The sequence below is a fragment of the Ciconia boyciana genome, chromosome 6 (assembly GCF_034638445.1).
Source record: "Ciconia boyciana chromosome 6, ASM3463844v1, whole genome shotgun sequence".
Taxonomy (NCBI): domain Eukaryota; kingdom Metazoa; phylum Chordata; class Aves; order Ciconiiformes; family Ciconiidae; genus Ciconia; species Ciconia boyciana.
This window is the reverse complement of record NC_132939.1, coordinates 48,905,214-48,932,018: the sequence shown is the minus strand read 5'-3', so window position 1 is coordinate 48,932,018 and position 26,805 is coordinate 48,905,214. Positions and strand designations below refer to the sequence as shown.

The window sequence follows — 26,805 nt, the reverse complement described above, 5'->3', positions numbered from 1 at the left end:
TTTTATAAAATAATTCCACAATTTCTAGAATTCCAGATATAAAACACACTTTAAAACTTGGCTCTTGCTACTGGTTCATGTATGGAGCTCAGCTTTTCAGCTTGTCCTCTATGTCCCAGTAAAGCACTCTGTCCGTCAAAGCAACTTCAGGTGACACTTTAAGGGTGGCTTTTCAGACGCCTCATGCCATGTTTAACAAAAGGGCTGAGAGAGGGACTGACAGATTATAATCATACACTTGTCATCCTTTCTCTACAGGCATCGAGCACAATGCAGTGCAGAATTACTGGAGGGAGAAGTGAGGGGTTTTGGTCATGTCATTATAACACAACAACTGTCAATGTGTGCGATAAGGAGACAGATCTCCTGACTTTCAGCTCCTCGTCCTTAGGGATGACTCTACTTAGAAGCAGCTCAGTATATAGGCTCACAGCTGTACAAATATAAATATATTAGTGCCTGCTTACCTGGGGGTAACAGTGCAGCTATATAAAATAAATGTGCACTTCTCAACTGGCAAGGCAGGGAGCACTGCTTGGATATTCCCTCTATGCACACAGCGAGGTTTCCGTAATGAGGTGGTGTCCCATCATACCACTTGGATGGAGCAGAGAGAGATAAATCCTCTTTAACATTAAATTGCCATTTTCTTCCAAAGTATCTGTCAACCTAATAAGGGTTGTTTATGTATTACATGCTGAGAAGAGAACCTCTGTGTCAGTAGTTGTTCTGTAACTGCAAGATTTGGGGGGCATTGAGACCTTTGTTGGTTTAAAAGATAAACATAGATATGCTAACTTAGAAAATAGTTATTATGCTGACATTAAATTAGAATTAGTCTTGACCAGTACACCTTTCCTTAGTTCAGGAAGATTTTTTTACCACATCTTTTTTTTTTTTTTTTTTTTAATTTCCTCACTAGAGTCACCCGTTACTCCTAATATTCAACTGATGTTGTGGGCAAAGAGTATACAATACAAAGAGTATACAATACAAATTCATAGCAGTGGATCTATAAGATTGTGTTCTGAACTCTGGATGATGGTTAGGCAGCACTTAACTGTTTGACATGCAAGTCTGGCAAGTGAGTAGAACAGGATTTTTGGCCTACACTGAGCAGAAATGTGATGCGGTCTATTCAGATTGGCGCACTCCATCCTGCATGTTTAGAAACAAAAGCCATTTCTAGTGCACATCAGTAGGTCAATTTCAGTTTATTTTTATACTCCTTCTCCCTTATGGAGAATTCCTGAGATTACAACTACATTTGATTGGGTGCCATAGATAGGGAATGCTTAATTAAATATAATAAAACCACTTTATAAAAATCTGTGGTACTATAAAAACTCTACCGTGTTGCACAACACAGATATTCAGATCTTGTCAGCAATGGCAGAAACATGAAATCTTCCCATTCTGAAAAGTCACAGCTCCTGCAATACTTGAACAACAGGAAAACATACAGCTGCGAGCAGTATGGGATCTAAGGCAGAGAGCTGAATAGCGCTGGAGGGTAACAGTGCCAGGCACTAGCTAAGTTGCTGTGTGTTTGTTATAAAATAACTGTGTTGCTGTGGATGTTGGGATTTATATTTACAGAGTTTCAGTACACTGATAGAGCGTGTCTTTGGAATAGTTGTGATCTTCTGGAAGATTGCCCTGTAAGTCTCTAACCGATACTTGTTTGTTTTCTGCATCCAGTGTCTCCATCAAAAGCACCCAGCTGGACTTCCCCCTCCTCCAACTCTTCTGAGAGGCAAACCCGTGCCTCGGAGAGCAGCTGGACAACCAACTCAGAGGATACCAGCAGCCCAAGCATTGCTCCCTCCTACACAGATCTGCAGTCAATTAATACTGAGGACTTGACCAGTGGTGGAACGTCTGCAGCAGATTCAGCTGGTAAGAGGGAAGCCTTCAAGCTTCCATCTCGATCTTTTTGATGCTGCTCAAACTCACTGTTCAGAAGTGAGCTACAGGGAATAGAGCCAAAGCAGAACAAACTCGAGGATTAGGCAGACTAACACTTTGTTCTAGTCCAGTTCCCAAAAAATCACACCTGGATTTGACACATCCCTGATATGTGCAGGGTCCCAGACTAAGAGCTAAATGCAAATAGGTACCTGTTGGTGGACTTGTCTGAGTGAAATGTTGGAGAATTTCTGGTTTTCGCATACCACATCAGCTTAAGCTGATCTAGGAGCTAGTTCTCAGTATATTGTGGGAGAAGCTGGATGCCCTTCCTGAACTTCCATGCAGAAATTTTCTTAACTCGCCAGTGTATTCAGCTGAGGCAGGTCCAACTCTGCGTGCCCCTCTCTGCTTCAGTGAGTGCCAAGACACAGATCTAGGCTTCTGGATGCAGTATTTGCACTGTGCTTTGCACTGTTACTGTAAAGTAATGCAGAGAGAGTGTAGGAGATGACAGAGGGTGGTTCAGTAGCAGATTTTGATCATTTAAGGATCCTCTATCTGACCTTCTTAAGATCTGTTCAGATGGTGTTTTGACTGTGCAAAAATGTGCTGCATGGCATTGTAGCTCCTTGCTCCTCAGTTGTACTCTAGATAATCTCTGAACCAGGAGAAATAAAGCAGAGTAGTGCCACGCATGTCATGCAGAGTTGGGTTGACAAGAACTCCTGAATGACAAAGCAGACTTTCACGGAGCATAAAAAGAGCTGGCATGTCAGGACACAAAAAGGAAAAAAAATACACAGCTCCAGGAGGAAGCACCTGCAGTATGTTGGAAGCTGTTCACCCCAAGCTGAGGAAGGTCAGTAGCTACCCAGTTTGATGAAAACCGATTCACTGGTGTCATGATAGCTCAGACACGTGAGGTATTTAATGTGTTTTCTGTCAGGTGGTGAATGTAACAATATCTGTGAAATAAGATCTGGTTTGGGAGAATGGACTTCCTAAGACCCACTGAGGTCGTATGTCCCTTCCATGAGAAACATATACATACATCACCTGAAAAGAGTGTTGTTTGATGGTTCAGTGCAACTGGGTTGGACATCAAGGCAGGTTCATAAACAGCAGCATGGTGGGTTCTGGCTGGGTACTTAAGGATTTGTGGTGTGGTATTTACTTTGGATAAGTAGAGACCTTTCTTTCTTCAAATAATACAGTTACCACAAGTCTGTCTGACCGTTTTTATTTTAGAATACTCTGCTTGTCTGTACCTCCAAGTTTGGAAACCACTGGTAGAAAGGTAGAGTAGGCAAGCTGGCATCGTGTGCCAGCTGTTTGGATGCCAGCATGGGCATCAGTTCTGTTCTGATGAGCTCATGTCTATTAGGGTGAAGTGTAAGAGTTTTCATCTGGAGTGTGCGCTGGATATTGCTGTTTTGTTGATTTGGTATAGGTTCCCAAAGGGTGGCTGTTTTCACTGGGACTGTCTCCACGTGAGCAAGGGAAATGAGGGATGCCCAGTTCATATGTAACTTTGCATCATATAGAGAAATGAAAGGCAAAAGTGCTGCTGTATATCACTGGCATACATATGGAATTATTTGCTATATATGACCAAAAGAGAAGTTGATACTTCAGTAAAAGCTTTGTATGCAACCTTCTTACTTTTCTTTCTTTCCCAGTCAGTCACAAACTGACATATTTATTAGCAAAACAGGTACAAAAAATCATTCCAATCACCTATAAATTTTTTAAAGTAAAAAAGTAGGTAATATAGGCAAGGCTGTGTCATTAGCTAAAACATAAGATACACTACCTTAGTGGTACTGGAACTTGAAGTAAGAAATACTTTGAGCCTTCCTACCACCAGGTATGGAGTTAGCAGAAGGGCAGCATAAACAAAGCGCATCTGCTTGTTGCTGTTCATGGGATGTCTCACAGCCCACCCCGCGAGGTGCCTGCTGGCATCAGGCAAGGTTTGTGGAGGTGAGGGAGCTGAGGACCTGGTGGCCATGGAACTGTTGTACAGTTCTGGCTGCTTTTCTGTTGTTCACTCCACCTTCATCCCACCCTTACAGTGCATAAGTAGACAAAAATGCTTGATCGCTTTCCTCTCTCCTTCCTCTCTCCAGAAATTCAGTTATTCAAACCTGACTTGATTCAAGCATTTGATTTTCATTTCCCTTCTCAAAAGACTGGCTGCCTCAGTCTGTAGTGGAGTTTGAAGGCTCCATCAAGGCAATGAAATAACATTTATTTTTGCCATGAAGGAGAAGAAAGGAAACCTCATGCTCTATGTGATGGTGAAGTCATGTTGACTGTTAGCTAGTATGTTGACTCCAAGGTCAAGCTTGATGGAGGGGAAAAAAAACCTCAGATTAATTTCACTGCTAAAAATCCCAACAAAAATAAGAAACCCATTTTTTATCTACTTAGTGATGGTAAAGAATCGAGTCTATAGGAGTAGCTCGGGTTTAATATTGTTTCAAGCAAGAAAAACCTATTGGTGAGAAAAGCATGAAAAAATTCTACTTAGTGGTCAGGCACTGAGTAAAATAACTATCCTAGCTATGGTGAATTTTTATTGCCTGAAAAGCATAGAAGAGAATCCATGATACTCTGTTCCGTAGTTTCACCACTTGTCTTGAATTTATCCTGCGTGCAAAACACTTAAGCATCAACTGCCTGTCAAAGTTCGGGCCACAAGGTTTTGTCGGGGAGCAGATGAAAGCCTGAGGTAGGTCTGACCGCAGGCATACACAGAGTCAGGTCCTAGCAGTGAGAATGCACATCTTGGTGTCCAGGGCTGGTAGGCTCCAAGCAGGTGAAATTGGCTGGGAATCAACGTTCTCACAACTGAGAGAAGATTTGAGTGTAAAAATTCCGTGGGCTTGAGCTTTGTCTAGCGCATGTGTTTATGTAAGATATGACCCAGGAAGATATCCGAGAAAGATGGTAGAGACCTGAATGATCCCAGCCTGAGAGTTTACCCTCACTAGGGGGGAGACTGCAGAAAGCCTCCTGACTGATGGAGTCAGGATAAGCTCAGTGATGCCCTGTAAAGGCAGCAGAGTTCACAGCAGTGAAGGTAAATATTGCACGAGGAGAGCTGAAAAAGAAGATTGCTTTTCAATCAAAGTGCAGCTAGAAGATGCCGCACTTTATTGTCTCTGCTAGTTTGAACTCTGTCACCAAGAAGCCTTTTATATTCATCTCTGTCAGCGTGGGGGGCTATTTTAGCCTGCAGCAGCTAGCCAATAAATTTGGGTCAAGTGATAGCAGACTGCCCATTTAACGTGAGCATGTTTATATGGTTATAACAACAAGCACTTTACAAAAGCTAGGGTTTCACAGTGTGTGTGAAGCTGTATTTGGTACTGGTGAAGTGGCCCGTTGCCTCAGAGCTTCCTACCATGCCTTGCCGTGCCGCTCAGCTTGGATCAATGAGCATGGAAGGAAGCGGGAACTTTTGGCATTTGTGCTGTACTCTGCAAGATAAGTAACACAGGACATCTCTGTTACTGTTACATACAAGTATTTATTCGTTCTGAAGCAGATGCCTGTCTCAGCTTTCAAAAAAGGCCAAATATCTACATGTCAGAGGAGCATGGGAGAGGCCTTCTTGTAGCTGTGATTATAGATCTGGAAGCGCTGGGATCTGTTCTGAGGTTGTGCACACATATGTCACAGCTTGATTTGAATTTCTGCATTTCACCATTCATCTCTGAAATAATTTTTATTTATATAAATTAAAATTAAATATTGACTCATATACAAAATAAAAATAATTGTATATGATCAATGCATATATAATAAAATAGATGATATATTTGCATAGATCATAAACTATATATTCCATTATAAACTTAATAGAATATATAATAAGTTCTATCTATATTATATAATAATGCTCTGTGTGTGTATATATATAAAAAGCCTTGTAGACATAAGTTTCCTGATAGCTATTTTAGGTATGTTGTTGCTAGTTCTGTTGTTGTTTCTGTTGTGATTTGTATCTTAGGAGAGCTGCAGCTACGCCATGTTTGATGTTGACGGTTCAGTTTGCTGACCAGTTGTTCTGTTTGGCATTCTTCTGAAGCTCTGGGACTACTGGGATACTGAGGAAATTGCTATGTTGTTATTTTCTGAGAACATCTGCATGTTTGGAGATAGAGGGTTGCACGTGTGACCCCTAACTGCTCAAAATCCAGAAAGTTAATAAATAGCACAAGGAATTAATTCTGAGAATGTTGTTATTTTCAAAGTAAATTGTATGGTTTAAGGAGGTTCTGCTGCTTCTATTTTAAAACTTGGAGATGACAGTTCTGGCAAGCTCAGCTCCAGCTATTTCTTGAAGGTAATGGAGGGCAGGTACTAACTTTTCAAACCTTTTCCCGACGCTTTTCTGCAGTAGTTCTCTTACAAATATTTTTTCTGTAACTGTAGCCAGTTAGATACTGAGTCCTGATACGATGATTGCAAGAATGGTGTTCTGTACGTTTCAAAGAAGTGACTTTGAACAGATTATACAGCTGTGCAACGTGTTTGCACTGAATGCCAGAAACAGGCTACAAGCTATGAAGATATTCCACGTTAATTACCAGAGAAAGGGGGAAAATAGCATATGCTAAGGGTTACCACCTTCCACCCAGAACTGCACTTCAGTTATGCTGTGTAACTACTAACCAGGTTGTTCTGGTGTCCCAGTCCCAGACACATGAAAAAATGTGTATGTGAGAGCCTGCCAAAGCCAGCTGGAGAGCCTGCAGAGAGGAACATCGAACCCTTGCTTCAAGGAGGAGGGGACTCCAGAATAACATAAGCAAATAGCACCTAAAATGTGTTCTTGCACAACTCCAACCTGTAAGGGCTAAATTCAGCACCAAAGGCAGGGGTTTTTTTCTTCTTCATGTCCGATAACCAGCCACCAGCTAGCAATTCAGGAGTTTTATATCCTAGTTGTCGTCCCATATTTTTTCTCAAGGCATTTCTAACTTCTTTAAGAGTAATGCATTGGTAGGGCAGAACTGGGAAGCTAGGTCTAGATAATTCATAGCAGTATAAAAGTTTTGATCCCACATCAGACCTGTGTACTGGAAATCAGCTCCTCTTCAACACTTCATGGCCGCTTTAAGGAATCCACAGTATCCCAGTGACCTCTGCAGCAGTGTTGAATCCTCATCCCTGTTTTGCAGTTGGGAAGCCTGCAGCTCCGTTGTGCAGGCTGGACCTAGGTGAAGTAGAAATGGTCTCTGCTGTATAGCCGGGCAGTCTTGCTCTCTGAAGCAGCCGGAGATTGCAGGTTTAAGCAGTGGACCAGAGTCACTGTCTCAGTCCCTCCTTATGGCAGGAAGGAAATGCACAGAAGATCTGTCAGGAGGAAGGGGAAAATGTTAGAATGAGGAAAGAACAGGTACAACAATAAGCAAAAGTTTATTTCTATCTAGTCAGTAGAGAGAATAACAAAATAAGCTTGGTCTGCAGTCATCTGATTCATAGACTTTAAGGTCAGAAGGGAGGACTATGATATCATTATTATCATCTGATCTGGCCTCCTGCATGTCTCGGGCCAAAGAACCTCACCCAGTCATTTCTGCACCAAACCCATAACTTCATTTTGAGATATAGCATATCCTGAGCAAATATCTCCATAATATTTTTCTGATTAACATCAACTGCAGCAAAGTTTGCCCCTGTTCAGCCATCTCCAACCCTTCAAAACTTCAGTTTTAAAAAGGACTGTCCTAGTGATAATACTTAAAGCAGAACTGAGATGTCACTGAGCTCAGCTCTTCCAGCTCTTGTGTCCTCAGCTGGGGCTAAATGTAGTCTCTGAACCTCAAAAGGTTCAATATCTGCCTCATCTATGCCCCATATTAGTTATCTTCTCTATTACTCTGCCTCCTAAAGAAGAGTGGTTGAAGCTGCTGTAGGACTATCAGATTTTTGCTTTTTCTTCAGCAATGATGAGGAATTTCAGGGTGCAGGAGGAAGGGGTATAACATCGCTCTCATAGCAAGAAAGGAGCTAGAAGAAAGCTCAAAAGGGTCTGTTCCTACTAATTCCTACTAGGCTGAGTCTTATCCTGCTTACTCCTGTGAATTAATCAGGCCTCCCTTGCTCCTCCACATTCTGAGAACACCGGGTCTAAGACAGCGAAGAGGCAAAGTGTGAGAGGAGAAAGTGGTAACATGAAAGAACTGGGTCTGATTTTCATTATTGCTTAGAAATGTTTTAATTTAAAACATTTTTATTTTTAAAAATATATTAAAAATATAGTAATTTTGCTGTGTTTTCTTGCCTGCATGCCAGCATAGAATCAGTTCTGATCTCATCCATGTCATTGGCCCTGCACTGCAAACAGCTAAAGGAGCATCTTAGTTCAGGTGCTGAGTTTTCTCCTCATGGCTATTCTGAAGAGCAGGCTACACTAACTGTGGATTTGTAGCAGGGTTATACTTTGTTATAAAAGAGCTGAGTGCTGAGCCTCCATGTTGTTCTTGATGAATTTTACTCTTTCCACACTTATTCACTGATGGTTTTAGATAGTCAGACCAGCTGAAAGGAAGCTGGACAGAATTCCAGCCTGTCACGGGACTGACCTGCTGATCTCCCTTTATGTATGCAGTATCCCAAGAGAAGAGATGTGGGTAGATGCTTTGTAGTTTATCTCATGCCAGTGAGGCAGACTAGGTGGTATGAAACCCTCTATTTGTGTTTGTAAGGCTGTGATTCCTCAGCCACGGTGTTTACATTGGCTCCAGTTGCTCTCTAATACAGTGCAGAAAGCCACATGCCTATCTGATAAGCCAGAGGAGTTCAGCAGGAGATTTTGCAGCTGGGCAGGACATTTCAGTTTGAAGCTTAATTGGAGATGGAATACTTAAGTGCAGCGGCTATATGTGATTGCTGTGTTGAAAGAGGAAAGACTAGGTTTTGTTTGGAGCAATTCTGCAGGATGCTAAATAGCTTCTGAACTTAAAGCCTCTGGGAGGGAAGAGCATCAAGGCATCTCCCCACATCCAGCTCTTTGGAAGTGGAAAACCTCAGTGGCAATCTTCAGCGGCGTTACCTCGCTTTTTATATTCGGTTCCTGGCGGCATGCTGCTGTACCACTGTCAGGAGGCAAAAATGGCACTATAGTGATAGAGCAGTGGTGCAGCACTGTCCCAGCTTCGTGCTGCACGGTGACATAGCCGGTCCCCCACGGAGCTGGCTGCACCCCAGGAACCTAATTCTGCAGCTCTCAGACAGCAGCGGGGTTCACTGCGGGGAGAAATTACCCACCTGAGAACTTGCATTTTCCACTGTTAATTCTACGTGCCAGAGAAGTAAGCAAGGTTTCAGCAGTAGTACTAATTAACAGGAGCTGTAAAGCATTTCATGTGCCCTTAATTAGAGATCCCAGTTCTGTGTGGAATTTCCTGTCTGAATACGAAGGGGCTGAATAGAAGTGGCAGTGTAAAACAGCAGGTGAAAAGGCTGGCAGGAGCAGACAGCGAGTAAGAATGAGAAATTACATGATGCCCAAATGCATGGATTTGCTTGTTTCTTCCTTACTGTGGTACCATCTGAAACCTAAGAAAGGCTCAGGGGATCACTGGGCTACGCAGCACAGGAACTGGAACAGTGCTGATGAACGCTTTTAGGGGATCAGTTATAGAGTTGTCTTCTCAAAGAACAGTGTGGGATAAAATGGGAAGCAGGTTTGTTAGAAACAAGAAGAATGTAGGAATCATTTAAGCAAAACATCTAGCTTCTATGGTGACAATTTATTCTTTTGTGTTTGCTTAGGATCTTTTTGTGATTATTTTTTAATGACCATTTTTATCAGAACTTCCGCCTCATTTATTCTTTTATTTGGCCCCAATGTTAGGGAAAAGATGTAACACTTTCTGCTCTTTCAAGACAGAAATGAACGGAGTCGGATGAGAGTACTGTAGGGAGATTGCTGATGTATGCCTTTACTTCAACATCTCCATTTTCTAGCTGATCTACCCTTGATCAAAGAAAATAATGCTGGAACACAGATATAACATGAATCTTGCATAATGAGATTGTTCATCAGTTATTAGAAGCAATTTGGTCTTAATTGTCCTTATGTTTGACAGATGAGACCAAAATCCTCTGCCTAATCTTAGAACAGATACAAACTGATATTTGCATTATGACCATGCTTGTTACACGAGAGGAAGAGGAGACTTTGTGCTACTTTCTTCATTCTGATCTTGGTTACCAAGAGTGATCCTGGTTTTTGTGATATGGATGCCAGTCCGATTTACTTGTCATAAACTTCCTAATGATGTTGCACTAAATCTCATGGAAACTGATTTGAACGAATCACTTAGGATTTGATTTTTATAAAAACTCTTTCAAGTGCTTAGCACGTATCATGGGTTTGGCACCTAAAACTGCTTCCAAAATACTCAGGTCCCAGCTATTCCTGTTATGGTGCAGCACAGTTTTCAAATAGCTGCAGCTCTGCGTGCTCCTCTCCAAATCCAGCCATTTAGTTTAGTCCCTAGAAGGAGAGTAGAGATCCTTCCAACGTATGTCCTGTAGCTCTGTGTCCTCATGCACATTACAGGCTTTGTAGAAATTACGCGGTTTAAGTGCAGGCTTTAGTCACCGATTTATTGAAGCTGGTGTATTTTCACATGTAAACATTTCAGAGAGCTTTGAACAGGATTCACTTAAGATCATAGGAATGGAAGCTATTTCCCAGGACACTGATGTAAATGTATTCATGACCATTTCCTGTCCACGTGTTCCTGTGCCAATATTGTCTTTCACATAGCTTTTTGCCCTCTCCAGTGCAAGCCCTTTAATATATTTATACAGTGTAACTATATCCCTCTCTGTTTTCATTTGCTAAACTGAATGAGACAAGGTCTTTAGTATTCTGGTTCTCCATTCTCCTCCTCATCCTAGCAAGTCCTTCTCAGCTCGTGTTCTGTTTGAATTAATCTTTCTTGGATGTGGTGACCAAAACTGTGCCTAGACTGAGGTCTCACCATAGCCTGATACCAAGATATTACTGTTTCCGTGTCTTCTGGAATTCTCTCATTGATACATCCCAGGATCTTATTTCCTTTTGTACTAGTGCATCAGGCAAGTACCCTTTCATTATATTCAGATTGACTGTCCTAGATCCTATATCCTAGATCACTTTCTCTTATACATAATTGATGAGTTCCTTCATTATAACAAATGTATCTGTCCTTAAATGCCTGATTGTGAACTTTGTATTGTTCATTACATTTCATCTCATTTCTGTTACCTCAGTCCTCAAGAAGAACCACTCCTTTCAGTAGGATGTTCAGAGCTTCCTTTATATACTCAGTTCCTCCTAATTGTGTGCATTCAGCAAATACCATTAGCATGTTCATTTCTGTGCCATGATCATTATTTTAAAATGTGGATAAACGTAGTCTTAATCATGTAGTCTTAATCAAGAAATTCTACTTGTAGCCGCTGTAACCTAACATTTCTCTTAAAACTCAATGGCTATCTTCCTTTTAGATTGGTTTTTACTTCTGTCTTAATACCAGTATCAGTCTCCGTTTGAACTCCTTCCCAGGTGGCACCACATTAAAAGCTTTTTCTAATACAGACAGATTTATTTTTTCTTCAGAAAATCAGTTGTCAAGGAAATCTGTTAGGTTTGGCTGGAACAAACTACCTCTTTTAAAGCTAGCTTCCATCCCCTTTTTTATCTTCTGTTTTTCACTTTTTCCTTCCAAAGTCTTGCATACTATTGCAGTCAGACTTTCACCTTGTATTTTTTGAAGTCATTTTACCCCTTACAAATACAGTTACTCTATATGCTATTCTCCAGTTGTATGGTACCATCCCCATCTGAACCGATTCTTTTAAAATCCCTGTGATGAAAGCTGTACTTTCATATGTCAGTTCTTTTAGAGTTGTGGAATGGAGCTTATCAGACCTCCTGATCTGAGCACAGTAACCTCTCCAAAATGTTTTCTTACCTCATTAATGTTAATTTCCATTTCCACTCCCTCCTTTTGGTTATCTAGCCTACCTCCTGTGCCCTTATCACTATGTTCTGCATCGTCATTCTTATTAAAGAGCAGTGGCAAGGTATTAATTAGCTTTGGCACAATGTCTAGATGCGTTAATGTTTAATTATCACCACAGCCCCACTTCCTTGCTCTTTATATATGCATATATGTGGTTTGCTTTAGCTCCAGTATGTAACGTTACCACCAGAGATTATTTCTGAGAAAGGCAGGGCCCACTGAAACCCAGCTTTCCAGGTTGAGTAGTCCTGTGTTGGCTTTATTGAGCTTTTATCTTCAATAAGAGTTCTAGTTGTAGGGGAGAATTAAACAGCAAGACTGACAAAATAAGTAATCTCTCTAAGAAACAAAAATATCCCTCATTTTGGTGGCTTAAGCATGAGACCACGGATGAAGCTAACCCTGCTTTGAAAATCAAAAGGCTAGGGCAGGATCCCTTTCTGTCAGGTTTACGTGCTGATTAGCGCATGTGTAACCGAACTAACATTTGGGAGTGAAGGAAAGAAACGCTCCTTTGGCACTTATCTTAGAGCAGTGGCAGAACTGTGTTACCGCATACTGTGCACTCTGGGCAGGTGAGGAGCGTGGGGAGAGGAGCTGGAGGTGGGCAGAGGTGGCCGACGGTGGGGAGAGGGGCTGCACACGAGTGAGAGGCCCGACGTGCCAGGGCGCTGTGGAAGTGGTCAGGGGACCCTCTTAACTCTTCCTCTGCTTCTCTTCCCCTCCTTACTGCCTTCTGCTTCACCATGCCTGAGGACCTGTCTCCACAGCATCCCATGCTTGGCCCCTCACAGTGGAGGGTGGGAGCATGAGGGGAGTTGGGGCCAGGGTCTGTTTCCACTGCAGAAAGGGGAGCAGCAAGGCCAAGAAAGACGAGGAGAAGAGCAGGAGCCGGAGGCTTTCTGGTCTGCCTCTGTTAAGGGTGTGGGAACTGCTGCTTGCAGGAGAATCTCCCACACCCTTGGCGGGACAGGGGCAAGGACCAGAGGGCTGCGGCAGGTAGGAATCAGCTGTTGGAGGCAGAGCAAACAATCTCCATCTCCAGCACAGGGCAGCCAGCGATCTGCCACGCCTGGCAGTCCAGTACCGTTGGCTGCCATTTGCTTTTTTGCTTTTAGCTGGCTTTGCATATGCAGACACAAACATGCACACTGGCACTCGGAAGAGGCGCACACTCGCTGAGCGTAGGCTGCGAGATTGTGACCTCCGTGGGTGCAGCTGCCTGCAGGAATCTCCTCGCTGGTTGAAATCTCGGTGTGGATAGCATTTGAGAAGGTAGGTGCTGTAATCGACACCTTTTGGCTCCAGCCCCAGGGTTTGTTGATCGTTTTCAAAGTGCGCTGTTTCCTGAAACATCCTAGGGCGGACTTTGGAGCAATGGAATAATTTAATGTATGAGCAGCATAAACACAGATAAATTAACACTTGGGTGTCTCCAATGCTCCATACCAAAAGTGAGAAGTAAAGTGTAGGACAAGAGGAGATCAGTGGTTACTAACAAGGGGTAACTCTATATAAAGCGGCCATGTTGAAGTAGGTGTTTCAGCAAGTAGTTGGTTTATTATCTGAAATGCAGATAAGGTGTAAGCTTAGACTTGCCGCTTTCCCAGGTTTCAGGTTATGTTAAAATGGATCTTTAAAAGTCTTGGTTTTCTGGCGACATGAAGAGGATGGCTCTCCACAGCAGCACTGACATGGCTGGAGGGAGCAGGGTAGCTCAGAGTCTGGATTCAGACTGATCTGAGAGATCTGTGAGTCTTTGGAAGAGACGGGGTGTACACCATACTGTCATTAACTGCAGACGTCTGATAGAAGTTAAAATAATCTGTACAACTATCTGTACAGTTCTGTCTCTACACAAAGAATAGGTGCCTAGCACAGGCAGATGCCAAGCTTTAGGCCATTTTCCATATGCTTTTTTTAAGTATGTCCCCAGTTTGGAATGAATCCTCTCGTTCTGAAAAATTTTTATGTGGTTGCATAATGGTGAGTGTGGTGCTAAGACATACATGTTCTTACAAGAAATGTGTGGTAAGAAGAGTGTCAGTTTTGAATAAAGTGAAATAAATTCGTGTTCTCGCATAAGCACCAAGAATATTCTTGACTCTGTTCATCAAAATGTAGCCTGGTCCTCCTCCTGAGATGCCCAACAGAAATGTTTGTTCGGTGCAAAAAGGAGAAGGATTTCTACATGTTTGTGCCTTTTATGTTCTGCACAAATCATGCATTTATATGCTGTGTGGTAGGCATGAATCTTCCGGAGGGATCAGGATGGAAAGGGAGCACGTGCCAGCGCGCATGGTACAGAAGCACATGGTCCATCCGGCAGAGCAGACAACTGGAGGGTGTCAGTGTGTTTGACGTGCTGGCCAGCACGCCAGCTTCACTGCTTCGCTGCACTCCAGGGCAGCAGAGCGCTGTCTCCAGCACGACGAGCTGGCTCTGAAGCCGGACACGAGGTTGGCCCAGGGGGCTTTGCTGTGCCTCCTCTGCAGCAAGCCCTTCACCAGCCAGCCAGAATTGGGATCTGGGTGGGAAAGCTTACACAAAAGAAGTAGGGGGCTTTACTGGAGGCTTTGCTTTCATGAACCCATCGTGCCTCCTCCCGCGGACTGATTTGTTTGTTCAGGATTGGTTGCCTCCAGCAACACATTATTAGCATGAACTATGGTGTATCCTGGGAGACCTGCAGGATTCCCTGCAAACCTTTTGAGTTCTTCGTCTCCAAGGAGGGAGAGAGACAGAGGCATTTCACTCTGTTGACGCAGTTGCATGTACATTGTTCCCCTTTGAATGCTGGTGTGTCTCTTCAGCAAATGCTGTAACTAGACTCCACAGTCTTCATCTTGCTTCTTTGTCTCAGTCAGTAGAATATACTTTTCTTGCTAAAGCCACCAAGCTGCACTGCTTTAAAGGCTGTGTTTGAAACCAGGCAGTCTACTATGCTTAGCTGAGGTTTCAGGAGGGCTGTGCACTTGTTATCTCTGTACCCACAGGTCAGTCCTTGCTGATTGTAGACTTCAGGCTTTCTGGGTATGTCTAGCCTTAATGTAAATACAGATTGCGTCATTCATGAGCAGCTTTCTGCTTGATTTAGCGTGGCTACAAAAGCAGTGAAGACACAGTCACATAGGGTAACAACATGGGTATGTACTTGGGGCTCTGCTAAGATCATACATCTGCTAAAACCTGTGCCACTGCAAATTCTTTAGATATGAACAAGGGTTACGAGAGCCTCCCCGTGATGTGGTCAAACCCTGTAGGTACACTTTGCGTCTCTGCTGTGTTTGAAATTACAGGACTCGATGATTTTCCTCAGAAATCTGTCTCAGCTCCTTTGGCTGTTTCGTGCCCCAGGCTTGCAGGGACCAGCCTATTTGTCACAGCATAATTAAAACATCGTGAAAAGCACTTCATTTCCTGATTAGTCACATATGCGTCTGGAGATGGGCAGTGTCAGATGAACCGATCTCCCGTAAAGGTCAAGGCAGGTTAGTTAAGAGAGTCAGTGTGCCAGTAGTTAAGGCACCAACAGCAGATGGCATCTCAGTAACGGAGCAGAGTCGGATGCAAGGCACATGAGTGTTCCCATGAGAGGGATGCTGGTGGTAATGGGGCGCTATTGGGAGGGCGAGGGGGTTGAGGAAATACAGAGGAGGTGTCTTGTGTGATCTACTTTCACCAGGCTGTTCAGTTAGCCAGAGGCTTCAATGCTGAAGAGCCGTGCGGTTTCTTCCGTGTGTCACATTAAGGCTGCGTACATTTTGCAGGAGTTTTGCAGTGAGGGACGCCGGGTGCAGCTGGCTTCTAGAGGCTGTAACGCAGAGCTGTGGCATGCTCACGGCCGTGTGCCCTGCCCTGCAAGGCTGCCCTGTACCTGTGCGGAGCTGGCTGCTGCCTGCAGCTGAGGCTTCAGCGCTGCCCTCCGTCCCCTTGCCAAGCTGCTTCTGGCCTGGCCGGCGGCTGGGGTGCTGCTGGGGCGAAAGGGTTAGTTGTTCTCTGCTGAGATTGACAGTCCAGCTGTGTCCACAGAACAAAACCAGTTTGTCTCGCACATCTGAACAACCCAAATGCTGAACTAATGGAGCAAACAGGTGTGAAGGGAGAGATGGGAAGGGGAGAGGGGTTTTGCCTGAGCCAGTGGCTCCTTGTCTGCAGGATAAAAGGAAAAGCATGTTAGTAGGAATCAACACATCTCTCATCAGATGGAAGGGAGAGGAGTTGCTCTTCAACAAGCAAAGGCACTTGAGATTAACCTGTTAATTCCTGGGGCTTGCTTCTAAGGAGATCTCAGGTCAAACAGCATGGGACCAGGTCTCAGCAGGCTTCTCCTCCCAGACCTGGAAACCCAGCTCAGGTGCCTCTTCATTTCTTCTTCCAGGGAAGAAGTGAGGAGGAAGGAAATATGAGGACAGATGGCTAGGCTATACTTTTTCTGCATTTGAATTCTTTCTTACTATGTTAAGTAGTGAACAGCTTTAATCCACATGTTCCAGCCCATCCCCTGCTTTACAGAAAAGTTTCAAAGTGGCTCTTGAGCTGCCAGTACTTTCTGAAGAGAAAAGGGAGCCCGCAAAGGCTTCCTGGTGAAAGGCAGCTCTGTTTCAGGTACAATAATTGTAAATGATGCTGCCTCCTTACATGTTCTTGAAGTTTTAAGGAGAAAAAGCTATTTTTCACTGGCTAATCTTTGTACACTTCTAGAAAGACTTTGTATTCTTTCTCAGAGGTGACTGTTACTTCAAAATACAAAGTTTATACTTCCGTTAGTGAAGTCCATGCAGTGCTCTGGGATCCTTTTGGTTGGAAACTGCAGTGTTGTGTGTAGATAAGATCATAAGTGAGGTCATTCTTTTCCTGCAGAATTGCCAGCCATACGCATTTACCAGATTTTAATAAAGCACTCTTATTACATTTTCTGAACAGCCCAACAGCCTGTCTGTTGTACAAACTGCACTGAAACACCATTTTAACAAAGCCAGGTAAAACTTCTACCTGTGTGGGCTTCGTCCGAATTTCTAGTGTCATCCAGGGTTTCTTTTGCTATGTTACATGGCTTTTATACACCTATGATGTGGAGGGATTCTGGGCAGAGACAAAACTTTGCCTTCAATTGCTGAAATCTCTAAAATCCATCACCTAGCTCTAGGAAATGGTCTTTTACCCACGAGGTCCCTTTTCCCTTCCCCCACCTCAGGATTTTCTCTCTTCCTGTCCATTTTGCCTCTTCTGGATGCTGAGTTAATTCTATTCCTTTCCAATTTAAAATAACTTAAGTGCTTAAGATGTGTGCTGCAGTTGGCTTCAACTTGTTCCTAGTGGGTGAACCTGCTGCATCTTGCCTTCTGGCAGTGAAGGTACAATGGGTAAAGGGACAGTCATTCCCCTTTACTTGGCAGAAGACTCCTCTGTGTGCAGAAGAATTTCTTCATATTCTGCTTAAGAACTTAAAATGCTGTTCATTGACTGGATAATTACAGTAGCACTGTTGCAAAGTAATGAAATAATGGTACTCTTTTGAGAAAATACATACCAATTCTAGCAGTAGCTAATGCTATACTGAAGTGCCCTGCAGTGTCATTTAAATTTCATCAGTGATGATAATTTTTGCACCTTACAGGAATCTGAAACTGCAATGTTTTTCCAGCCATTTTCTCTTTCTGTATTGTGCTCTAGTATTTGACTCTTGTATCTGGATTTCTACTGTTGCATGAGAAAAGTGTGTTATCTTTAAAATTCCATTTTCTGGATGAAAACGTTATGGATATTTGTATTTTTCAAAATTCATTAAATCATTCCCCCACCCCCCAAAAAAATCTTTATTTCCTGTACTCTAACACCATGACTCTAGTCCCACTTAAACTAGCATAAATTGGGAAAATGCCACTCAAGTCAGTGAACAAGTTTTGGAGGCAACTGATCACTACGCTTAACAGTGTCATCACCTACAGTGCCCCATGCAACATGCTAGAGAGCCACATAATACAGGCAAATTTGCTAGAGTCACAGAAAACCTGTCATATAACCAAAATGAAAGTGTAAAATAAGTTCTTGTGCCATTTTTAATCTAATTGTATAGTAATCGTCGGGAGGTAAATAATGCCTCACTATTTTTCTTCAAAAATTTAAGAACCTAACACTCCCTTTATATTCCTTTAGCTTTTTGTTTTAAAAGCCTTCAATTCAGAAAATCACAGCTCTGTTTGGAAAATGCTATCTTCTGTATTTTTTCATATAAATGGAGTTGGCTTTGCGATGTGTTTAACAAAGTCAGTTTCCACATTGACTATGTGCAATCAAAAGGGAAGATGTTTAAAAAGAGGAAAACATGATGGTGAATATACAGAAATGTTTAAAGTTTCCAAGCTGTATGCTGAATCTGCCAGTATAGTTTATTTTAAAGTAAATTTCAATTTAATACCTGTGTAAAATGGTGAACAAATGGTGAAAATGGTGGAAATACAAATTCTGTTGAAAAATAACTCCCAGAATTACTAAGGCAATGAACTACAGCCACGGCATGTTCCTTGCTATCTCACTGTCCTCTGTGATGAATGGCAGGACTGTTGATAATTCTCTTTATTACTATTACTATAAGGATAAAGTCATTTTTAATTCCTGTGATGAGGTAAGATGGTGGGAACAGTGAAGATCCTCTGACATAATTTTCTACTCTGTGGTTTCTCCTGCAGAAGTTTGAATACAAAGGCTGCCTTTATCAACTGCATGTTTATTTTCCTCAGCTTCTCACATTTTATAATTTGGCTATGAATTTTAAAGAGCATCAAATGGAGCAGAGATTAGAAATTAGCACCCTTTGTGTCCTATTGAAAGCAGAGCAGCCCCTCCTCCTCAGGCACTGCGGAGTTCTTTGCTAATAAGACTGACTGAACAAGTCTTCATTAAACTTCATGTTGTTGGGCTGGAGAATTTATTTGGCCCTGTCATCCGTTCAGACCATGACCTGGACAAATCAACCGTGATGCCTCAGATGTGAAAAGGCTTTGTTTGGCTTCTCGCATTCTTAACGCAATTAGTAGCTCTGCAGCTTGTCTCCTTGGGCAAGGTAGGGTCATGCCATCGCTGACTGCTCTCAAGCTAAGTCACTTGGAGCATCCCTCAAGTGATTCAGTAGTGTGTCATTTTAGCCATGTAACTCCCAATCCCATGGAAATGAGTGGCAGATGAGGATAAAGCTGGTTACACCCAGCTGTTGTAGTCGCTCTGTACTGTCTGTGCTGGCAACCTGCTAGGAAACGTAATAGGCCAAAATTTCCTCTAAATTGCTGTAAAGAAACTTGGTTATGCAATATGTCTGTCATTAGGATGACTGAGGCTTTTCTCCACTTCCAAACACTGTGGTCCAGATGTTCACCACCTCTTTTTTCAACCAGGAGTTAAGTTACAATAGGTGTGACTTCTGTGTATCATGGCAGACTACACACGAGTCTTTGATTAAAAATCAACTTCCACTTGAAGGTAAAGTTATTACAAATAATACCAAATAAAGCAGACAGCTTTTTGTAATAATCATTAAAGCCTTAGGAGTTGTTTCACAAATACATAATTCCTTGAGCATGTCGGAATTTGCTTTGCTCCAGAAGAATGAAAGGCCAGAGTTTTAAATTGTATTTCTTCATCATAAATCCTGAGGATGAGGCATTTACTTTGGCACTGGTTTTGCTGCTTCTTCAAATTAGGTCTCTGTTCCCTTTGGTGTTACTGCACTGGAGGGAGTGGTATGATTTCCATTCATTACGGTTAGGCGTTAAGATTTCAGGTTTCTTCCCCCAGGCACTGGTTGAAGCCTTTCCCTTTTCTGTGCCTTAAAGTCACAAGGCAGTGGAAGCATGCAGCAGGTGAGCCAGGGCGCTCCCTCTTTCTGTGTGTCTATGCATATAGTTATGTATATTTCTATATATGTGTGTGTGTGCATGTATACATGCTCTTATTTGTAGATTCTTGCAGGACATCAAACAAAAATCTAAGTCACGGTTTTTGTTGGAAGGGATGAGCAAGCATCAGATAAACCCAACTGAGTGGCTGTTGAATCAGACAGGTCTTAATGGTGCTACAAATAATACCCCTGTCCCACCCCGGCTTTCTGGCCCACCTCCATCCCTCACTACACTCTATATCCAGGTCTCCTCAGCCTACAGCACAGATTGCTTTGCAGCACCAGGAGAACCATTTTCTGTCAGGTGGCATCCAACCAGTGTATAAGGAAAATAACATTCTCAGGCTCTTCTGAGCCAGCCTCATCTTTGAGGGGGACAGAGCTCCTGCCTGCAACTCGGAGTTGGAGAAAAGCTTGGTTACGTGTGATAGGAGATGCATTTGAAGGGATCCATTTCTAACCATAGCAAGACTGGCGTGGATTTGAATGGCAGGCATGGTCAGGCCACCCTTGGGGGTGAAGGAGGCATCCCTGAGAGTTCCCAGCATGAGAACTGGACCAGCTGGGCAGTGGTCTGTGGCCTGCGAACTTCTCTACACACTTGTCTTCTCACAAACCTTAAAGGCTTACTGGCAAAACATTGCTTCAACCATGTGGAAACATGTAACGAGCAGATACCCATCTGAGACCATGTCTCAGAGCTCCCGGATATTAGTAGGTTTGGCTATTCATATTTTCAGTCATGAGAAGCCGTATTTAGCTCTGACTAGTGCCTGGATTGAGCCATGTGTTATATAGCTGAGGATTATCTGGCTTTCAGTTAATCTTTCCTCCCAATGTATCTTGATGCCTTTCATTCCTTATGTGCTCTTTTTGCTTTGAATATATCCTGGCCTAAACCATCTTGTCCTGCCAGGATGGTACTCCGGAAACCCATTCTGGGACACTGAGCTTTAATTTTGCCATCTTTTCCTCCCAAGAAAAGGATCCTGGGATGGCTCCTATTCAGAAGTAACTGGTTGCAAGAGAAATTATAAACGCAAGCCAAGTGCGGCTGACAGGATTGTGTTCAGCTGAACTGTACAGGCTGGGCTTGGTTCCTTGTCTCTCTCTCTCTCTTTCTCAACTGCTGCAGGATGAACACAGGCCAGCAGTGGCAAGATACTGCTTAAGAGCAAGTCCTTATCTGTTATCTGTGCTTCAAATGCCTCAGGAAACAGAGTTGAAACAGACTTTCATCCAGGTTTATATTTTGTCAGGATGAATGTGAATAAAGCCTGGTGAGGTGTGATGAAAAATAGACCTTATCATGGGTAGCTGGGAGAGCTTAGGGACTCTTCAGCGATTTGTTCTGCAATGAGATCCATTAGGCTGTCAAACAGGCCCCAGCAGTAAGAGTAAAAGCTCCACTGGGTAGCTATCTGCAACAGTATCTGCTGAGGAAGTGTCAAACATCAAAAGGACCATCTTGGAAGGGGTGAACTAGACACCTGACAATGATCAGCTGTTTTTAGGTTTTCTGCAGGGGTTGTTGGAAAAGTTTTGTGTCCGTACTGGTTTTGACAGAACTTCCATCGAGGTCCAAGGTGGAGTTTTGACAGGCTGGACCCAAACTGGCAATAGCAGGGTGGGCAAGGTCCTTCTCTAGGATGAAGGACACGAACCTCAGGTTGAGCTCTTGTGTAAACAAGAATAGAGTTGAACCTAGGTTTCCCACAGTCAAGCAGAAAGCCTGAGTCACCAGCCTAACAGGCATTTTGGAGTGAGTTTATCCTTCTGATTTTTCACAAAGGTTGTTGAGAGTCTTTGAGGTGTTCTGCTTAGAGATAACAGCAGCACTTTAGTGCATGTATTTTTTGGAAAGTAGATTTTTTTTCCACAATTTTTTTTCTGATTCTTCTCCTAATTTGAGTTAATTGCTGTGCACATTTACAAAGTTTTTTTATCAGACAAAGGGTCAAGGGACTAATACCATGTCAGTAAAAAACCTCTGTTTCCTGAGAAACAAGTTTGCTTCAGTATGTCCACAACATCCCAGCACCCCATGCAGTGCTCCATCGCGGTGGCCAGATTAATTATGGACTTTAATTGGGAACAAGAAACAAAAGAGGGAAGATGACTTCATCTCCCTGCTCATCTTACATTGCTGTTCCACACAAAAAGATCGAGGCACAGACAGAACAGCAGACCAAATTATCTACATAAAGGTTTCCCTTGGCTGAGGAGAGGAGAGGAAGGATAAAATGAGAAAAGGATCATTGTTCATCTGAAAAGTCACAAGAGCAGGTCTGAGTTTTCATCTTTTCCAGCCAGCATGTTTGCTTAAGCCCCACACCTTTGAAAGTTTTTGTTCAAGCAGTTTGGAATTGGGCTTGGGCTAATTTCTCCATCTCCTTCTGCCTTAGCCTCAACTTGCTACAAGCCTGGGAATTTTTAGCCTCTGTGAAACAAAAAGTGCTTTTTCTTACACTGATAGAGAAAGCCCTATCTGCTGTATAAAGCTGTTGCAACAAGGTGCGGGAGGGAAGTGAGCAGTGACAGCATTGCATAAGGGACAGCTTCATGGTTGGCAGACCTGGGGGTATTAGAAAACAAATGTTCCAGTTGTAAGCCGGATACTTTCTGGCATGATTTCCAAATTATCCAGATAACCTTGCCTTCAAACAATCTGTTTGTTTTCCTTTGTGTATCAAAATCCCAAATACATTTTGTTTCTCCATAGTAACCACTAAGGGGAAATGAGAAAAACCTGAGTAACCCTAGAAATATCACAACAGAGCAGAAGAATGCTGGCGGTTCCTCAGAGGCACTGACAGATTGTCCCCATGACTTTCAGTCTGACATCTGAACTGCTTGGGGCAGGGGTGAGGGCAAGGACAGAGACGACATAGGCTAAAATGGGAGATTCGGGAAGACCTAGAGGTGTATTTGGCAGGTGGAGCACTCTGTGTTGGTGGATCTGGCTGTTCGCTGTATAGGGTACGTTTCCTTCTTTCATTTGGCTTTTATGGAAAGAACTGGCAAGAACTTTCTGGATCGTTAAGTCTAATCCCCTGCTATCACAAATGGATGTATCCTGTTATCTCTGTCATAAATTTGTCTTGTTTGGTCTTTAAAAACAGGATTTTCATGCCCTTTATTTTCCTTCTGCAAGACTGCACTAGAATCTCATATACTTCTAATGATCAGAAACCGCTCTCTAATTTCTGTCCTTTAGTTTGAGAGAGACATAGGAAAATATTTCCAAGGAGGTGCAAAAGTAGAGATTAAAAATGACTGACTGGCTGACTTCTTTAAAATGTGGTAAGTACTTTGCATTTAAAAGTTATCTCCGTGTTTACCCAATCCGGAGTAAATCCAAAACAGTTCACCTGAGAGCACAAAAGAAAATCCCAGTCCTAAAACCAGATGGTGTCTGAAGAGTTAACTGGACACGGTGATTCAGCTGCTGACACAGGGAGCAGCCTGCTGCATTTCTTGCAAGGTGATCAGTTGAAATATTTTTGGCTTTGGTTTGGTTTAGTCTTGCCCCCAAAAAAGGTAGCTTTTCTACGAAAGAAGAAGAAACAAAAACTTAGGCATTTTGTTTGGCAGTGTTTAACGTGAAGTTTCGCACCCGTTCAGCCTGCCGTTCCCAGCCTTTCTGTCCGTCTCCCACCTCCTGCTTTTCTGGGTGTGCCAGATCTGAACGTAACCTGCACAGTTTTTCATCTACCCGCCCTGCCCACCCGGCGGAGAGGGGCTGATTGGCAGGCGGCGAGCCACGGCTCCTGCTCCAGCACGCAGGGTGCATACCTCCCCGCTCAACTCCCACAGCAGGCAGCCATGGACAAATGCAGGCAGAGGCAGCCAGCCGGACTGACACGCCAGTGGCTGGCACCGCGAAACTAAAGTTATCTGAGCCCCGGGTAAGTGCAGCAAGGAGAGAATCCATTCATCTGAGCGGTCTGGATTTAGTTTTTTATGTCGATGGGAGGAGGAGCATATGAACTTCATTTAGAAGAAAGGTGCTATAGCAGCAGGGGCCGATAAGTGCCTGGATAGGCGGGTGGGTGGACGGGAGGATGGCCGATGGATGAACTACAGAGAGAGAAGACTGTGCAAGAAGTGTCTCAGCCCATGAAGTCCAAGGGAACCTCTAACACAATACCACTGACTTGGGAAAGTTTTATTTACAGGAAGAGTTTGATGCTGTGAACACTGGTAGGATGAGGCAGAGGGTTGACTTCTGGTCCTCTGGGAACAAGTGATTAAAAAGGGGATTGTAAGTTGTATGTATACAACTAAATCAGCATGTAATGTCCTCCTGTGCCTTATTCATAGTGCCTGCTGCACTGGTACAAACGCACCGTGTTTTAAAGCCGAGGAGGATGTGGGGGAGGAGGGCAGTTTGGTTCATGAACTTTTGTGGGAGGTTATTTCTTTTCTGATCAGACGGAGGAAAAGTAGGCTGTTTCCTTGTTGATAAAAGCTTCTCTGTGGTATAAGAAGATAAACTGAAACATACAAAAAGAGCTATATTAATTTTCTCCAAATATTGCTGATGGGATAATGAAAATCTGTGTCTCTGCCTGCTGAGGTGTTCAAGAAAGGGAAGGTTTGGAAGCAGGTTTTGCTGTGAGATTAACAGCTCTGAGCTGCTCTGTATAGAATTTCAGTGGGTGAGTGAGCAATTCAGATTCGTCAAGCGCGGCATTGTTAGGGGACTTCAGTGTTTCGGTATTTGTTGAAAACACAAGAAATGCATTGCCCTCGTGTACACAGGAATAAGCAGCTGTATTTACACATTAAGTGTACATTTGGAACCGAGTTCTGAAGTGCAGAAAGCAAAATTCAGCTATGTTGTGATCTCTAAGAAAGGATAATTTGATGCAACTCCTTTTTTTCTTCCTCTGTTGTTTTAAACAGCAGTTGGTACTGCAGTATCATTATATGTAAGAGTATGTATGTCTGAGCACTTTGAGATCAGGTTGTGTGAGGACATCCTCACAGATATGATGATATTTGGCCTCCTGAATACTGGCCTGGCTTTCTTTGTAACTTTTACTTTCCATTCCTTACAGCCAATTCCAAAATGCTCAGTTCGACTTCAACTCTCCATACTTAATCTAGTTACATTAATGTTTTTCTGTGAGGGAGCAGCACTAAAATTCATTCAGCTACTTCTAAATTCATCATGCAACAGGGGAGTGAGATGGAGCTACTTAAATAACCATTGCTATATTTTTTCCCATGCAGATTAAAAGGTCAAAAAGCTTCAAAGCAATCATGTATCTGGAGCTTCTGCCTATCACAAACCATAGCACATCCCTGACTTAGTTCCTGTGAGAACTAGAATAATCTTACCTGCCTAAAGCACTCCTGTGATGTGGGACTTCACTACGCAGAGTTTTTGGTAAATCTGTTCAATAGTTAATTGTTCTTGCTATTAAAACTCTGCATGATTTCTAATCTCAGTTTCTCCATGTTGCCTTCCAACTATCACATCTCACTTATTAGATCACAGCAATTTTTCTTTTATAATTTTCTGTGTAGGTGCTTACAGACTGATTGTTCCTGAATCTCCTGTGGAGCAGATTAAATAGATTGAGCTTTTGTCTTTTGCTCTGTGGTAGGATTTTTATTCCTTTATAATTGTTGTGGATCTTTTCTGAACCCTCCTCAGCTTTTCTACATCCCTGAATTCTGGACAAAAGATCGGATCATAGTAGTCCACCAGGAACCAGGCCGTGCTACATACACAAGTGAAATTATTTCCCTTCTGCTTCATGTTTCTCTCTTCCTAAATCCTAATATTACCTCAGTTCTTTTAGCCTCAGGATTGCACCAGAGGTGATAATTGTCCAAATCTTTTCCAGAATCACTGCTTCTAAAGGTGCCCTCCATCCCATAATGTTGCGCTACTTCCCTCTGACCCTCCTTACCTGAGTGAAATCCATGCATGTTATCCCTAAGTACGTACTATTGAACACACCATTCACGGTAAAGCACATTTACAGACAACAGTAAATGAGATGTACAAAATTATTTCCATCTAAAAGTGGCTCCTACTGGCTCAGCGTAGCAAGAGAGGCTCCCTTTTGTCTCTTTAGCAAAATTGCTGCTCGCAGAATCCAGGAGTTCTGCTTTACATCTCTCTTATCTGCTGCATCGGGCAGAGCGCAGACAGCCTAACCAGCCGAGGAGCGTCTTCACTGAGTAGTGAAATCTGCTTGGCATCTGGCCATCCACGGGCAGACGTGGCGATGCCCTTCCCAGGTGGTCCCTTGCTAGGAAATGAATGAAGTAATGTAGATGAAAAGAATCAACCTGAACTTTCTCCTTCCCAAATATAAGCCGAACTCCAGAGCTTTCCGAAGCTGGAAGCTGTTCAGTTGAGCTTAGCTTATTGTCTGTTTTGCAGCTGCCTCAGCACGTACAGGTTCCAGCTGGGACCAACAGAGAATCACTGAAATGTTGTCAGGAATGCTGATCCAGGAGACTTTCTGTCCTGACCTGAAGTTCAGATACTCTCATGAGAGCTCCTGTTCCCAAGAGATTTTTCAGTCTGCTTTGCAGGCCAAAAAGACGATGAGGGAACACTCAGACTTTGGTGTACTTACATGAACATAGTTTACAAACTGTTGGAGTAGACAGCTGCTGCCGGCAGGATCCTTGTTTCTCCAACCAAATCAAATGTAAGGCTGCTCTTGGCTGAAAAGGGAATTGCTTTGTCTGCTGGACGTTGTTCCCTCCATTTCTGTACCCTTATTCACTCCATTACAGTGAATAAGAAGGGAAATAAGAGGATAACAAGTGATCTTTTTTCTTTTCTTTTTTTACATCAGAGATCATTAAAAAATGTATTGCCTATCACAAAAGCAACCAGAAGTTTTTAGTTTGAACAGCAAGTCTTAGGTGTGGACTGTATAAATCTGCATACTCTAGAGCTGCATGTACATACAGAGACTCGATGCTGAG

General features: G+C 43.0%; 1 protein-coding gene across 2 annotated transcripts in view; it reads left to right on the top strand.

The window, feature by feature from the left end:
* Window positions 1-26,805, top strand: part of STON2 (stonin 2) — an 80,519-nt gene that overhangs the window by 23,263 nt on the left and 30,451 nt on the right. For both annotated transcript variants that reach the window (XM_072863526.1, XM_072863527.1), the window contains one exon: window positions 1,702-1,899. In XM_072863526.1, coding sequence (XP_072719627.1) covers window positions 1,702-1,899 — 198 coding nt within the window. The remainder of the gene's footprint in view (window positions 1-1,701; window positions 1,900-26,805) is intronic.